Consider the following 16,510-nt stretch of genomic DNA (forward strand, 5'->3'; position numbering starts at 1 on the left):
AAATACATATGAAAATAATTCAGTTATATTTATCACTTCTTCTCTGCTATCAGAGAGGGAGACGCATAATTCATAAGAAATAATTAAATATCAGTAATCAAAATTATACGAGCTCAGACTCGGGTTCGCCGCATATCTGCAAAATAATTAGCCGTACATCGAAATAGCGAGATTATATTCTCCGCCGTGGGTAAAGGTTGCACTTCTGATGAATTTGCAATTCATATAATTGCACACTACAATACACCCATACACGCGCGCGCGCACTCACAAAATTCAGCGCTGATAGTATATATCATCGCTCGCGAATATTAGGTAATCCCGCCGTTGTATCTCGTCGCAAAGGCAAATGGTTCAAAAAGCCGCCATTATTCGTCGCTGGCGCGGATCAGAGTCGGAACTACCGCGGCTTAATATCTCGGAAAGGGATAAAATTGGAAATCCGCACGACGCGGAACGAGAGAAAATGTCAGGGTTATAGCGTCGAGGGAGGGGCGCGCGAGATGCCAGAAACGTTTGCTTCACGTGCGGATAGCGGCGATGGCAGTGTCAAGAATGTCACTGTCTGACGCCCCGCGGGATAAAGCGGGAAAACGGCGGTGAGGAAAGCAGAAAGGCGCGGAAGAAGATGGTTTTGCTCGCAAATAGATATCGCGCGCGCCGCGTACAAAAGCCATGCGTCCAACGAGCGGGAATCGACACCGCGGTCCCTCTCGATTCGCGGAATAGACCGCGTTCGCTTCCTCGACAATATAGAATAACATCCGAGTTTACGTTTGTGTGATCCTAATCGCCCCGCCGGATGTTTTCCCGTTGAATTACGGAGCTGTGTATCGTCCATATATTGTATCATCGATAACATTTTACGTCGGAACTGCGATTTCGGTCGATTATGCCGGGGGTCTCGTCCGGATGAATAACATGGTAGTCGTGCTCTGTGCACGTCTTCTGACAACAGTGTTCAGAGATTCACTAAATCGAAGGCCCCGCGCTCAGGTGGCGCGGCAGGCCCGAGGCGCTGCGCCGTAGCGCCCCGGCGTGGCGCCGTCTCCTCCATTGTGTTTCTGTTGCTCGCAACGACAACACGCTAGCTGGTGTTTTCTAGATAATTTCGGTGTTATTCTTCATCGATGGCTAGAAGTAAGTCGAGAGATCGCTTGTCTGGAGACGGACAGCGTTCTCGGTCCCGTCGCTCTCGCAAGCGAGACCGAAAATCACGCCGTAAATCTCGCGAGACGGAACGGCACGCCCGCCGTCACGCCCGCGAGAGAACCAGAAGCAGATCACCCATTCGAGCATCCAGTCGGACATCTAGCTGTTCCTCGAGCCATCCGCGGTCACCTCCTACCAACCAGGTACTCGAGAAAATTTTCGAAAAGCTCGCACAGCAAGAAGAACGTCTCACGTCCATTGAGGTTAGGACGACCGTGTCGACCGAGCCCGACGCAGCCCAGTCTTCGGCCACGGACCCGAGCGGAGAGGGGGAGACGGTTCTTAGTAACCGGGGCCGCGAACCAGGTATGTTCCCTCAGTGACCCTCGACCTCGACCGTTGTCGGCTTCTTGGCAAAGAGGGGACATAACCGACTCCGCGCCTCTCCGCACTGCTTGACGCAACTAATGCTTTCAGGGTCCCCCGAGGTAACGCAGGACCGTTCTGTCTCCTTCCTGGAAGGGTCGCGAACCGCTCAGGGAGAATCAGCGACGGGTCATGACCCGCTGATGGACGAGCTGTTCGGTCCGCTGGAGAAGCCACCGCCTGACTGCCCATGGCCCTCCGCACTGCTCAACTTTGTCCAAAGCACAGCTCGCAGGGGCTTAGCAGACGAGCAGTGCACTGGACTGCTAAAACAGCACGAGGCGACGGGACACCTCGCCGTACTGGGTCCACCGAAGCTTAATAAACTCCTAACCCTGGCTCTGAAAACGGCAGCCTCGGTAGTGAAACGAGACGAACATCAAGCTTCGGCACAGGTTCAAGTGGCAGCATCCTTGAACGCTTTTGGATCTGCCATCGCGGAGCTTCTGGCACCGGAGGTAAGAGAACAGCTGCCCGAAAGCGTCAATCCAGTACTAAGACGGCTGGCAAAAGGGCTATACCTGCTCGCAGACCACCAATATCGCCTTTCTCTGGCAAGGCGAGCATTCATCAAACCGTCGCTCAGCCTCATGGGAAAAGGCGTCGCGGACGACGCTCCCATCGACGAGTGGCTCTTCGGAACTGCATTCGCGGAGGAACTGAAAGACGCCCAGGCATGCGAGAAAGCGGCGCGTGACCTCCTGAGACCCGCGCCGGTAGTAACGAAGCCTAACCCGCAGTCGGCAAAACAACAGCCCGCGAAGCAGCCGGGTCAGCAGAAAAAGACTTCGGGAAAAGGGAGAGCCCCTGCCCGTCAGAACACCTCGCCGGCTCGCCGAGCAGGGGCACGCTCTACATCGAGCCGCTCCCGGAGATCCCGCTCTCGCTCCCGCTCCCGCCGACGCCGCTAGCTCCGGTAAGACTGGGGGGCCGTCTGGCCCATTTCTTCCACAACTGGAAAAAGATAACAACGGATCCCGTAGTGTTGGGGGCTATCCAGGGATACCAAATACCTTTCTTTTCTCCGCCACAGACGAGAACTTTTCTCGACGAACCAAAACTGTCCCCATCAGAGGCCGCGCATTGCGATCGAGAAATCGACCGCCTCTTGAGCAAAAGCGCCGTGGTCACTGTAAAGCCATCAGTGGATCAGTTCTTATCCCCATTTTTCCTGCGAGAAAAATCCTCAGGAGGCATGCGATTCATCCTGAACTTGAAAGAACTGAATTCATACATCTCTCCTCCTCATTTTAAGCTAGAAGACTGGAGGACAGTGGTGCGCCTGATGCTCCCCAACACAGAAATGGCCACGCTGGACATTGAGGATGCCTATCTCCATGTCCCGATCCACCCTCTTCACAGAAAATTTCTCAGATTCCAATGGCGAGGGGTGACTTACGAATTCGCGTCATTACCTTTCGGTTTTTCCACCGCGCCACATATTTTTTCCAAAATCATTCGGCCAGTGGTAACATTTCTCCGCGAAGAAGGATTTGAATCCGTGGTTTACTTGGACGACTTCCTCCTCCTAGACTCGTTCAAAGCCAAGTGCCGTGCCAATGTACGGGCGTACATTAACCTCCTGTCATCCCTAGGGTTCATAATCAACTTCAGGAAATCTGAATTAGATCCAGCGAGGAAAAGGAAATACTTGGGGTTCATTTTCGACTCGGAACGGCAGTCCATCGCGATTCCCGAAACACGTAGGGAGAAACTCCTCAAAATGATAACAGGATTTGCCTCAAAATCCCATTCCACGATTCGAGACTTCGCAGCGATGATCGGCTCTCTCGTCTCTGTGTGCCCGGCCGTGCGCTACGGCCTTCTTTACACCAAAAGACTCGAAAGAGAGAAATTCTTGGCGCTATCAGAGACAAACTCCTACGCGGCGGTAATGCGTATTTCCGAGGTCCTGGAAGAGGATTTCTTATGGTGGCGCAGGACTCTGTCTAAGCCACACCAGGACAATCGCATCTGCACCTGTAGTTACGCGCTAGAAATTTTTTCGGACGCCTCTCTGTCAGGCTGGGGAGCCTCCTGTGGCCCACACAGTGCTCACGGTTGGTGGTCGGAGACAGACAGGGCCCTCCACATTAACGCGCTAGAATTGAAAGCTGCCTTCTTCGGCCTAAAATGCTTCGCCACAAGTCTCCAAAACTGCGAAATACTACTCAGTCGAAAACGTTATCGCAGACAAGGAATCCAGGCGCTCGGATACCGACACAGAGTGGTCACTCTCGGACCACGCGTTCGACGACATCTCTAAGCACTTCGGCCCTTTCGACGTCGATCTCTTTGCCTCACTGCTCAACACTAAATGTGAGCGCTACGTGTCCTGGATCCCTGACCCGGGCTCCTTTGCAGTAGATGCATTCACCTTGTCCTGGAAGGAAATCTACTTCTACGCTTTCCCCCCGTTCATTTTAATCCCCCGCGTCCTGCGAAAAATCGTCGACGACGAAGCGGAGGGAACCCTGGTGGTACCATGGTGGCCCTCACAAGCCTGGTTCCCTCTTTTTCGCCGCCTGCTAATATCCGAACCAATTAGATTCGCACCTTCTGAGTTTCTTCTGTCTGCCCCTCTTAGGAAGAAACATCCAGCACACAGGACGCTTTTCCTGGGTGCAGCCAGGTTATCAGGGAGGCGTTTAGGATCCGCCAGGTACCGGAGCCCTCACTAGACGCACTACTAGCGTCGCTTGCTCCATCAACGCTGAAGCAATATACACGCCCCATACGGGCCTGGTGGTCATTCTGTCGGATACACAAGACCTCGCCATTCTTCCCAAAGGTATCAGAAGTTCTCGGCTTCCTGACAGAGGAACTTGAAAGAGCGGGCTCCTTTTCTACCCTCAATACCTCGAGATCAGCCATTTCATTGCTATCCTGCAACACAATCGGCGAAGACCCTCTCATAAAGAGATTCTGCAAGGGTGCGAGCGTCCTGAAGCCGCCACGGCCCAGATACGATCACATCTGGGATCCTGCTCCCGTTATTTCGAAACTCGGAACATTTTTTCCGCACGAAGACCTTTCCTTGGAGAGAGTCACAAAGAAACTGGCTCTTCTCCTTGCCCTAGGCTCGGGTCAACGCTGCCAAACACTAGCAGCACTTAGACGCTCCCAAATTTCCATCACGGAAGAAAAAATGATTATTACGGTCCCCGATCGCATCAAAACGTCCGCTCCAGGCCGCCGCCAACCACTCCTGATCTTTTCGCGGTTCACGGAACGCAGCAATCTCTGTATCGTTAACCTCCTGGAACATTTCCTGCGCCGCACAGAAAACCTACGGCCAGATAACTGCGACAAACTGTTCATCTCGTTCAAGCGACCGCACAAAGCAGTAGGCGTACAGTCTATAAGCAGGTGGATTCGCGAGACGCTAAACGAATGCGGAGTGGACGGAAACTTCACCGCACACAGTACGCGCCACGCTTCCACATCCTTCGCGGCCAAAAAAGGCGTCTCTATAGATCTAATCAAGACAGCAGCGGGCTGGTCCGCCGAATCCCGAACGTTCGCAAAGCTTTACAACCGTCCAATAGTAGATACCCACGCCTTGGCGAATGCTGTTCTTTCAAACTAACGCCTTATATTTTACATTACTCATACTTCTTGCATTGCACAACTCCAAATGTGTTAAAAAAAAAAAAAAAAAAACCCCACTGCGGGACATAATAAACTGCATATGAAGATCCCTGACAAGATCAACTCTTTACATAAACACCAGCTACCAGATTCGCTATCCGCAACGATAGGGCAAATCATTCTTTAAACATCTACCATGTTATTCATCCGGACGAGACCCCCGGCATAATCTAAAGATTAAACGAACTTACCAAGTGAAGTTTGATCTTGATTATGCAGGGGGGCTCGTCCGGATGAACTTCCCACCCAGTAATCCCACCACCTAGAACGACGAGGACTCGCCCATGATTTGCACCGGTTTTGAATAATGAAGGAGACGGCGCCACGCCGGGGCGCTACGGCGCAGCGCCTCGGGCCTGCCGCGCCACCTGAGCGCGGGGCCTTCGATTTAGTGAATCTCTGAACACTGTTGTCAGAAGACGTGCACAGAGCACGACTACCATGTTATTCATCCGGACGAGACCCCCGGCATAATCAAGATCGAACTTCACTTGGTAAGTTCGTTTAATCTTTAGATTAATTTACTGTTGCGTCGCATTGCAATAAGCAACCAGCAAAAAAGAAGAGATTATAATTTCAAAAATTAATAGTTAAAATTATAGTAAAGAAATAACGCTTTTAACTTTTTTTACATTATTAATGTTTCACTGTTATCAATTAATTCCTTATATTAATTTCTAATTTATATTAATATTTTTAAGTAAATTGTCTCTCTCCATTGATATTTACCTATTTTCTCGAAATAACTTGTTTTTTGGAGACAATAACAGGATATTAACAGAATTAAAATAGATATGTATTTGAATAAATCATATTCCAATATTTGAATATTTTTGTGTTATTTACACGTGTAAGTATGATTGATACGATAAATATATTTCGAGCGAATTTCATCAATGAAAAATACGAGCTCATCGGAGCTGAATACAGCTATACGTGTTCATATCAAACTTTAGCTATATCTATAGCTGCCCAGAAATTCTTCATTTTCATTATTAAAAAACGAAATGCATCAGATTCTAACAATATCGAAAAACTGCATACGGAAAATTAAAAAAGGTATTTTACACATATCTGATTGCACAGTTATTTATTTCTGCTTTATCGTCAAGCGCTTGCAACATCATTATGCAGAGAACAAGCGTGTCTACATAGTAGTTCTTTCGTTCTTATCGCGATGGCAAAATGCAAGAAAATACCTCTCCCTTTACGTTCTACCACATTATTCTCTCGTTCGCGCGCGCAGGTGTAATCTAGCATCCATTTACAACGCGGAGACAAGGCTACCGTGTTAAGATGAAAAAAAAAAAAAAAAACGTATGTAAAGTAGGGTTCGCGCTCTCCGGGAAAACCGGCTCGCAGCTACAACGCGCGGTTGGGCGACCGCGCGCGAACAAAACGATCTCTGTTTAGACTCGTGTCAGTGATCTTCAAAAGCCAGGACAAACGCCGTCTCCGCGGAAAGGAAGAATATTACGTCGAAATTGTACAGAATGCAAAATACATGAAATATCCGGGGCGCCGCGCGTCGGTGAGGCAAGGGCGTTCGCGACAAGAGACGGGAGTAATTAAATTCGAGTGTGTGTGTGTGTGTAAACGCTTTGAGTATCGACGTTTACGTAATTGTTTCCAAGAATAACAAACGAACTTCTTGGTGGCGGGCGCCGTGGTTCCGCGCTTTCGATGATTGCTCGCCTTTCGCGGAAAGATAAAGAGAAAGCGAAATAGATTGAATTTATAGAAAGAGAGAGAGAGAGAGAGAGAGAGAGAGAGAGAGAGAGAGAGAGAGAAATTTAGTCGGACCGTGCAGTTATCGGTACAAATAAACTTACATCGGCGCTCGAGCTTTCACATCGTGAGAATCGCTGTAAATCGGACTAAGCCGCGATAAGTACCTTGCGCTGTGTTACATTTAAAAAAAGAATGACAAGTATATGGCGAACGTGACTTTCGTCGACGAAACTCAGATAATTTTTCAACCTCTATACGGTTCAGGGTTCAGTTCGTTAAAACGGGAGAACGAAGTAAGATATACGTATTTTATCGGAGAACGTATATGTACGTTACATCGATGATACGTTGAATTATGAAGGAGATATAATGGCAGATAATCTGTTGAGCGATGCACCGAAGATATTAACGGTGATTTACGCCGTGAAATAACAATAATAACAAATACGGATAATGCGCAGTGCATTAACCATCGGCGTTGTCAATATAATTGCGAGAAATGTATAAAGACACATACGATGCAATACGTATAATCCGAATCTTCGAGCTTTAGTTGTAATCCCGACTGTTTGACAAGTACATGCGTATATAAGCTAAATATACATTTTCATCTTTCACCGTAATATCGCATGCGTGTATCCTTATACACTGCAAATTCAAGTATTATTTTTACACGCATAAACGTCTAAAAATGATACATTAAACTAAAGCTCATGTTTCTTTATATGTATATTAAATTACGTTATTTAACGTGTTTAATCGTATTAAATTAAAAGTTAATACGTTCAATCGTGTTAAATTACGTTATTTAAAACGGCCAGAAATGTGTAAGTAGAGCTTCAGCTAAAATAACCCACTTGGATTTGCAGTGTAGTTATCCGAATAATCAGGATGTATGCTTTTGCATTGTAAATTAATTATGTTTTTGAGCAACCCAAAATATCCTGTTATTCTAAAATAAATCTGAATTAATATCACCAGGGAATTGGGGGAATTGGGCTGCGTGAGACGCGTATATCGTGACGACTTTGCATTTCTCATTTCCACTCTCGAGCCTTCTCTCGGGTGTCAAAAGGGAGAATCGCACAAAAGGGAAGCGTTGTACGCGCGTCGGACAAGAAAATGCAAAAATATCGAGGCATCGAGACGGAGCGCGAAAGCGTGACAGAACGGAACGAGAGTTTCGCGCGTATAAGTCACCGGTGACAGGCCGAGAACAGCGTCACCGCCCGGAACGACGCGAGAGATAAAGAGAATACCGCGTTAAACGAGACACGGTGAAACGAGAGGACGGTGAAGGGACGCGCAAGAAGCGCGATAAGAAGAGGAAGCAATGGCAGAAGAAGGAGACGAAAAAGGAGAAGAGGCGAAGGAGCAGCGGTTAAGCCACTAACTGGATATTGCGCAGTGGCGCAAACAAAAACCACCCAGCCCCCAACCGCAAGCCACCACCACCACCGTCGCCATCGTCGTCGCCGTCGTCGCGAGGAAGTCTTCCCTGCGAACTCTTCTTCACCACACCCTCTTGTCCCGTCCCGTCCCATGCAGCCCCAACTCAACGTCGACCGGGATGAGCGCCGCTATCTCCCCGCAAAACATATAAACTTGGGCAACAGAAGGCAAGAAACTTAATTCAGTGGAAAATACACAACAGATAAAGCTGCTTTCAGACGTGCCGGTGAAAGGAGCGAACGTCGTTGCTCGCGCGATGGCTGGCGATGCTTTCAGCGGCGATGCGCTAAATGAAGCCGACCGCCAAAGGGCCGCTCGGCCACTTCCCGTCTCGTTGCTAGCCACTCGCTTTAATGTCCGGGAAATAATCGTAAATATTTTCCATGTCATCAGCTCCGACGACATACCCCTCGGTTTTTCCGCTTCGGCCGGTCTTCCTTTCTCCTCCCCCTCCCTCTCTCTCTCTCTCTCTCTGAAAAATTTATTGAAATTATGGTGATGTGAAGGCCACGTATGTGTCAATGCTTGTAATCCGATCGAACGGCACTGTCATTGATATAACATATAACATATCGACGTATGACTCACGTCCACGGATATTCCTGAACGTATGACAAAACCAAAGACGTTTTTAGACATAGAAGTATACAAGTTGAAAGAGAATTTTCTTTTTTAGTTTTCATCATATTGGGGAGAAAATGCTTGTTAGTATAATAGCTTTTCGCAACCTATTTCACAAGTTAAAATACTGCTATATGAGTTTTATTGATTATAAAATACTTATCTGCCTTAAAATGGCGTAAATCTAAGAATAACAAGATTTTAATTTAATATACATATAATAATAGAAGATTTTTAGCTACATTAAAAACATATTATAATAAAATAATAATAATAATAATGTCGATATTAATAAGGCGACCCTTCGCATGTCCAAATATTAGCTGATCGTGATCATAGATATATTATACGAAGCGTAAAATGCCACTTCACATCAGACAAGTGAACCCTAAGGGACATATAGGCAAAGCCAGCCATATTTGGGGCGGAAAAACAGCGGTTTCGCTACGCTAATGTTGCGCGCCACAGCGTTGCTGTGTGAAAAGCTGCATCAGTATAGAGCCAGTAATTTGTAAAGAACCGCATCTATAATGATTATTATATAAAATTACCGTTTAAGCGGATAGCTTCAATATTTTCCGTGAGTAATTCACATTATCATTTCTCGAGTGAACCGTGCTAATAAACAGGAACTCCCCTTTTTCTCTCTTATGTTTTATACTTTAAACTTAATTATCACTCAGATGCATTTATGCCTCAAGTTCCATTTCCCAAAATGCTGCAAGATAGATTTAGAAAACTTTGTGTGCCTACGGGCACACAGTTTTTGTACCTACGGGATCATTAATGTCGTTCCGTTTAAAAGTCTCGGCGTTTTACAAATCACCATGTTATTGTTCAAGATCCTGATAAATTTTCTCAACGTTGCGTGGCTGCGAAATTCTTTCTCATCTCATACCTCTGCTGATGCGTTCTAACTTCATCATATACGGTATTTCTAAAATCGATCGCGCTCGCCGAGACGGAGTGCGCACGTAGACGAGCGCCGTTCCTGGCGCTCGACGACGAATTCTATTTACGGTCTGATTCGCTTATTCAGTCTTATTGGCGCTGGCACGAGACTCCTCCCAGACGGCCAGGGCACGAAGTGGAGTACCTCGCGAAGGGAGCCCGCGAAGCGTGCGCAAGGAAAATATACGAAATGTTTCATTTATCCTGGTCTGGGTGCGTCGCGCGTTCCGGCGTACTGGCTCGCTTATAATGTTAGCAGTTAGACCCAACGTGGTTAAACTCACGCAAAATTACGTCCAGAATTCATGCGAAGCGCAGGCACGAAACTCGAGCCAGCACCGCCGCATCTTGTTGCCCCGCAGATATTGTTACACACTCATGTGGATACACTAAATAAATTAAAGCGCTTCAGAAACAGCGGCGAGCCGTAATAAGTTAATCACCTCGTTCGGAGCTTGCAGCGCCGCGCCAACTAAATGTAATTAAATGATCGAGAGATAGCGTTTCCCTTCTCTCGTCGGAAAGGGCCAGAATCTTGGGCAAGGACCTGTGGTCGAGTACGCCGAGGTATTCACGGAAGCTCAAGCGACGTTATAGGTAATGGCGATTGCGGAAAAGGTATTGTACACGACGCTCGTGGTATAATTGCAATCGGTGGAAAGCAATGACACGAGCGTGAAGAGTCACAACAATTCTCTAGACTCTAGCCCGTCAATAAGGGAATATCATCGTGAAACACATACCGATCACTCCAATATCTCCGACCCTTCCGTCGTACTTCAAAGCTTTCACGTTTTACGTTACGCACCGCACCACATCGTATTACATCTCGTGTTATGGTGCATCCACATCGATACTCAAAGCGCACATTGCCTTACACGAAAGGATATCATTAAAATAATGTCTGAATATATTTGAATCGTTACTCTTTTTGCAGGAAACTGCGGACGTGATATTATCTGAATTTAATATATTTAAATACATAATACTATATTTACTTTCTGTCTGTAATCTAATAAGCAAAGATGAATCACGCATTTACCGTTGATGCTGTATGACTTGCGAAAACATACGTATAAAATGACACGGCATGAAGCGAACAAGAGACGAAAACACTCATCGTATCGGAAAATCTTGCGAGGATGTGGATGCACCATTATGATTTTCCGGCGACGTCGAAACGTGCTTTTCTCTCACACAAGCGTACACGTTTATTCGTACAAAGGACGTGGCCGGGATATACACAGGCGCACTCACGAGATCAAAGTCGAGACAGAATTTTGCTTCAGGGGTCTTTAACTCGACGTTATGCGGAGATCGAAGAGTCCACATTGTACATGCAAAACGCGTATAGCCGTGTAGTAAAAATGCGGGCGAAAGTTGGAGAAGTAGAATCCACACATTGCCTTTGTGCATCAGTCGTCATCTATTTGTCACGGTTATATAAATGGCGAATTTTCTTTATTTGTGTATGGCTTTATGCGTAAAAATGTATAAAAGCATCGATAATACCCGTATTCGCCAATTGATAATAGCTGATGATAGGCACATTCTTTATTTAAGTTCATGAATTGTTACTTTACTTATAAAGAGATAAAGAGAGCAATAAATATAGAGACATGTATCAAAATATTTCAAAAATTGACGTAAAAAGTTATATGTGTATATAGAAAAGAATACTTTTTTCTACGTGGAAATCGAGAAATGTTAATAATAATTCAATCTCTTCTGTACTCAAAGTATAGGATGAAAATCAAAGTTACAGTTTTTTTCCAATTAACTTATATAATTATACCTATAATAAATATAGATCGCTTCTGACGAGATGTTTGATAAGGTAACAAAAAATTTTTTTTTGGAATTGAGATTATTTTGTGAGATAACGCGGCAAATTTTTACTGATAAAGGAATGACAATAAAAATTATTTCGCTTGCGTTTGCATCCGTCTCAATATCAACATTAACGCGACGTTTACGACGTACTATCAAGAAGTTCAGGCTAACTATGCTCTTCTGCGCTTACAAACCTAAAGTTTGTTCCATGAAAAGCTCGTTTTGCGCCAAGGAAATCCTTATTGTCGATATTGCTTTCGATAATGAGTTTTTACGTCACTCTAGCATCATTTGGTGTGCTCAAACGAGGTAAAATACCATATCGACACTATTGCATTAACTCGTTACTATCGCGTAAATGGTTGCTCTGTATTTTAAAACTAAGAGAATATTTTTCCTCCATTCTGCGTTCATAAAAAAAAAAAGGATTGACAAGTTGGTGGGAATAAAAAAAGTTTTATATAACAACGTGATACAACATCTCCTTACATTATCGCCGTTGCATTATTTTACGGAATGCCGTTAAAAAGTTTGCCCCAGTTTGTCGCGTTGCGCTCATGGCACAAAAAAACTTTTTTATTGAAACCTATTATAGTATTATAAAACAACTTTGATTATAGACAGTGAGTTTTTAGAACGCGGGACATCTCTTCCGGAAGAAAATGTTTTCTACGTTCATAATTTCGAGAATTTTCAATGGCCCACGAAGTAAACAATGTATAAAAGCATATACGAGTAATGCGTTAAAATTTGTGTCATACAATTTTTTACTGTCGGGACTCTTACAATTATATACCGGATGATATGATATATGTGAATCGATACGTATTACCGCGAAACGTTGACAACGAAATGAGTTAGTATACGCAAACGCAACATGAGACATCAATCAACATTAAAACTCATCTGGATAAATATAATCTTCAGTTAATGTGTATCTCTTCTCTGTCGGATTTATAAAATCATACGATTGCGATTTTTATTTATGACAATTACGCATGATCGCTTATTTTACGAATTGAAATATTATTATATACCATGTATGAAATGTTATAATATGCTGTGAGTTGTTATATTCTCACAAGTATATTCTTTCCTTTCGTAATTAAGAAAATACAGACTATCGTTAACAAAATTTAATTTAAAAAGAAAGCATGTTTTTCTTGTGCGTTATCAGCCGTCACAGTTTGCAAAAACTCCCTTTCGGGGGCACTCTCAGCACATGCTGATAAAGTAAAAAAGATAGTATAAATATCTATTGTTTGTGATTATTTAAATTTTTAGTAGAGAGAAAGAGAGAAAAAGAAAGAGAAAGAGAGACAGTCCAAAGCGTACTCAAAGAATGTATACATACCACTTTTACATATTTTAATTAAGAAAAAGTTTACCGCGGGCAAAAGTACACAAGTTCAATTTCTTTATATTATACTAATTATGCGGGAACACGTTCTGAAAAGTTTAATCCAGATTCAAAGCAAAAAATGGATTTTTTACTTTTTTATGATATGACCACAGAATCACCGAGTATAAAGATACGCAATATTCTTTAATTTAAAAAATTGCGCTATTTGTATTTAAAAATGCGAACGCACGCACTCGCACGAATTAATAGGGGGAAAAAAAATATATATATATATATATATATATATATATAGAGAGAGAGAGAGAGAGAGAGATATTTGAGAAAATTACGTAATTGTACGTAATATCCTTGCCGCCGCGTACATGATAATTGGAATTTGTTGTACCGATCGCGATTATTATTTTTACGATATCCAGAAAATTCACATAAAGATTAAGATATAGTAATTCTTCCAATGATATGTTTTGATATATAATATATGAAGAAATAGTTTTAAGAAGACAAAATTGAGCCATGCAATGTAGAGATGATGGAAAAGGAACGAGTCTCATTGTGGAAAATATCTTCCGGAATGCAAGTGAAGCTTTTTCACAACCAGGAGACTGAGACATTAGTATAGTTTTATTACAAAACAGTGACGAATTAATAAAGGCTGTAGCTCGTACAATTTAGAAATAACATATTATGTATATTATATACAGTTACATAATTACAACTTTTTAAATATATAATAATTTTTTATATAATTTTTATAAAATTATATTTTATAAAAATTGTATAAAAACTTTCTTTTTTCTCTGTCATTTGTACTTACACTTTGTAATTATAACTTACAATTAATCGACATTATTATCATCGAGGCATTATATTATTAAAAATTCTCACATAACACATTACATAATACAGCTACTACTTGGAATTCAAACTAATGATAGTAATTAATTTAGTATTGTCCTAATCAATATGCTAGCTCAATCACGTTGCATATATTGTATTACGCATGTACATCTATCACTTACTCCCCGGACACATAATATTTAAATAATATCACATTATTAAATTTTTTAGACAATGATATCAATGATGCTCTGTGTTGTATATTAAAAGTAAATTAATGAATGATGACTAAACATGCAGTGACAAAATTATATACTTGTTTAAAAATGAGATCTTAATGTATCAATTTTTACTTTACGAGAGTTAAGTTATATAGTATTTTTTAATCAGTTCATATATTCATTTGGCAACTATTTACTTTATATAAATGACAGGCATTCGAGATAAATATGCCGAACAACCTCGCGTGGTAGTCCGTCCCGATTATCTCAGGTTTTCTTGAAATCTGCCTGAGGTTGCGTTTTAAAATTCTGCGCTAGTGCAAGTGCAAGGCCCTCTCTGCACACCAAGCCCTCCGGAAAGATGGAGGCCTGCGTGGGTAGTGCGTGTACGCGACGCCCGAGGCAAGCCATTAGACGGCGACAATGCGCACCCTTTTCCCGACTTTTATACGTATTTCCGCCATTACCGCGCATTCTATGTCGCAATAAATTCTTTCTCCGTCGCATTAAAATTCTTGAAGGGCATTCTGAATACTTGGCGCGGCGCGGGAGCGATATTGATGTCCCTCGCTGTGAACAAAACGGTTTATAGCCATATATAACGCGACCTTCCCGGCTTTCAAAGTCTCCTCGTCCTGAAAAGGTGGAGATCGTGCGCCACTTTGCCAAATAAAGGGAGAGACACCTGAAAAAGAAGTATCTGTATGCGCGAATCGATTGGCGGTATTAACAGATGTATACGCTTGTTTACGAACGGCTCCATTAGCATTGATTCTCCAAATTATTCCATTAAATGAACAAACTCTCTTTAACCTGATAAAAAAAAGTAAAATATAGAACAAACACTTCTTAACAATTACTTCTTCTTCTTCAAGTAAAATTCCATCGAAAAACAAGGCAGAGATTTCTCTTGTTAAAACAAACAAAAACACTATGTCGGAGTATCGAGTAAACATTGACTGTTGTTGCTCGAGAAACCAAATAAATTCAGTAAAAAAAAAAAAAGAATACTCCGCTTGATTAAGTAGGTCGCTTTTTCTTCGTGTCAGCTCTAATTACTAACTGTGCAGATCCTCGCGTTTAGAAGAATAGATGAAAAAGGATTATGCTCGCGCTTATATCTTCTCTCTTTGTGCGCCGTTTTTTGACATCATTTCTCCCTTAAATAAGCATTAGCTGCAACGTTGCTCTCGAATTACTCTATAGTCGTAGCGAAATATGTAATCAAATTATGCTCACCTCACCTCGCCCATCGTTCTACTTTACGTATATAATACGTTTGAGACATTATATATATTACTAATTTCGCCATAATATTGTAGTAACACGGAATAGCGGGGAAAATGTTTGCCAGCGTTGAAAGGCCGGCAAAATTAATTGATCGAAGGTAAGCCCACAATATTTTCGTGATGAGTAATTGGACGGGAGAGGACGATGAGAAGTAAGGGTCCCTATATCGGGGAAGAGGTTATTCTAGGACGGATTGGGGGATGCTTTCATCTCATAATTACTGGTTCGCTTGTAAACTTCTGACCTGAAATGTGAATGATCTAACACGAGTAGGAACTCTTGTATTTTACACGCAATCATACTGATTGGTTCTGGTATCATAAGGCATCCTTATTTGTCGCGATTCATTTGAATTTAGTTCTGAACTTGTTTATTTGATGCAATTGTGATGGAAGTAAAATTAATTTTTGACTAATAAATATTAATTAGAAACAATAACGTAGGCCTAATTAATATTTATTAATTAGGCCTACATGTACGCTTTCGGTGATTTTAATAATTGATAAATAACGTTTATTTAATTACAGTAATAGAATGCTGATCGACGTTGTATTGCCGTTGTGAAAAAAATTTTAAATATGGGACAAATGTAATAAATTCTGATTAATTTTATTATTTTTACCATTTATAACTACTTTTAATGATTCAATTACATTTTCGATGTATCGTGAATATTGAGTAATGTTTTTTATTATCACAGAATCGTTAAATTAAAAAAAAAATTATGTAAGATATAATGCGATAATATCATAATTAAAAGAGGTACATATGTATAATACATAACTGATAGTTCAAAACCAGAAAAATTAATATAATTGCGTTAATTTAAGTAACTTAATTAACGTCAGTTGTTAACGGACTACGCAACGTTTTCGATATTATATGTGTATGCAGATACGATTCCGGCCTCGATGTAGTATTATCCCGGAAAAGTTTAGCTGTTCCGTCGCTGTCAAAAGTTTCAACGTTTAATGTCAGATAT

General features: G+C 42.5%; 2 protein-coding genes across 6 annotated transcripts in view; one reads left to right on the forward strand and one right to left on the reverse strand.

Moving 5' to 3' along the window:
* The window catches only part of LOC143907025 (organic cation/carnitine transporter 2), a 128,445-nt gene that overhangs the window by 53,480 nt on the left and 58,455 nt on the right, over positions 1–16,510 (reverse strand). The window lies entirely within an intron of this gene.
* LOC143907324 (uncharacterized) lies at positions 1,079–5,410 on the forward strand. Of its 2 annotated transcripts, XM_077424008.1 has the most exons (3): positions 1,079–1,518; positions 1,630–2,494; positions 4,166–5,410. In XM_077424008.1, exons 1-2 carry the CDS (start codon positions 1,131–1,133, stop codon positions 2,487–2,489), a joined length of 1,248 nt encoding a protein of 415 aa, XP_077280134.1. In that variant the 5' UTR covers positions 1,079–1,130; the 3' UTR covers positions 2,490–2,494; positions 4,166–5,410. The 2 variants fall into 2 exon arrangements, with proteins under 2 accessions (XP_077280134.1, XP_077280133.1); XM_077424007.1 differs by lacking the exon at positions 4,166–5,410 and having other exon boundaries at positions 1,630–3,604.

Source organism: Temnothorax americanus, unplaced genomic scaffold, assembly GCF_048541705.1.
Source record: "Temnothorax americanus isolate GAGA-0224 unplaced genomic scaffold, ASM4854170v1 Scaffold8, whole genome shotgun sequence".
NCBI classification, from domain to species: Eukaryota; Metazoa; Arthropoda; class Insecta; order Hymenoptera; family Formicidae; genus Temnothorax; species Temnothorax americanus.

Bases quoted from the DNA above. Each gene is read 5' to 3' on its own strand.
- LOC143907324 (XM_077424008.1), top strand. From the start codon at position 1,131: ATGGCTAGAAGTAAGTCGAGAGATCGCTTGTCTGGAGACGGACAGCGT. The intron at 1,519-1,629 runs GTATGTTCCCTC...TAATGCTTTCAG, and splicing joins TAACCGGGGCCGCGAACCAG to GGTCCCCCGAGGTAACGCAG.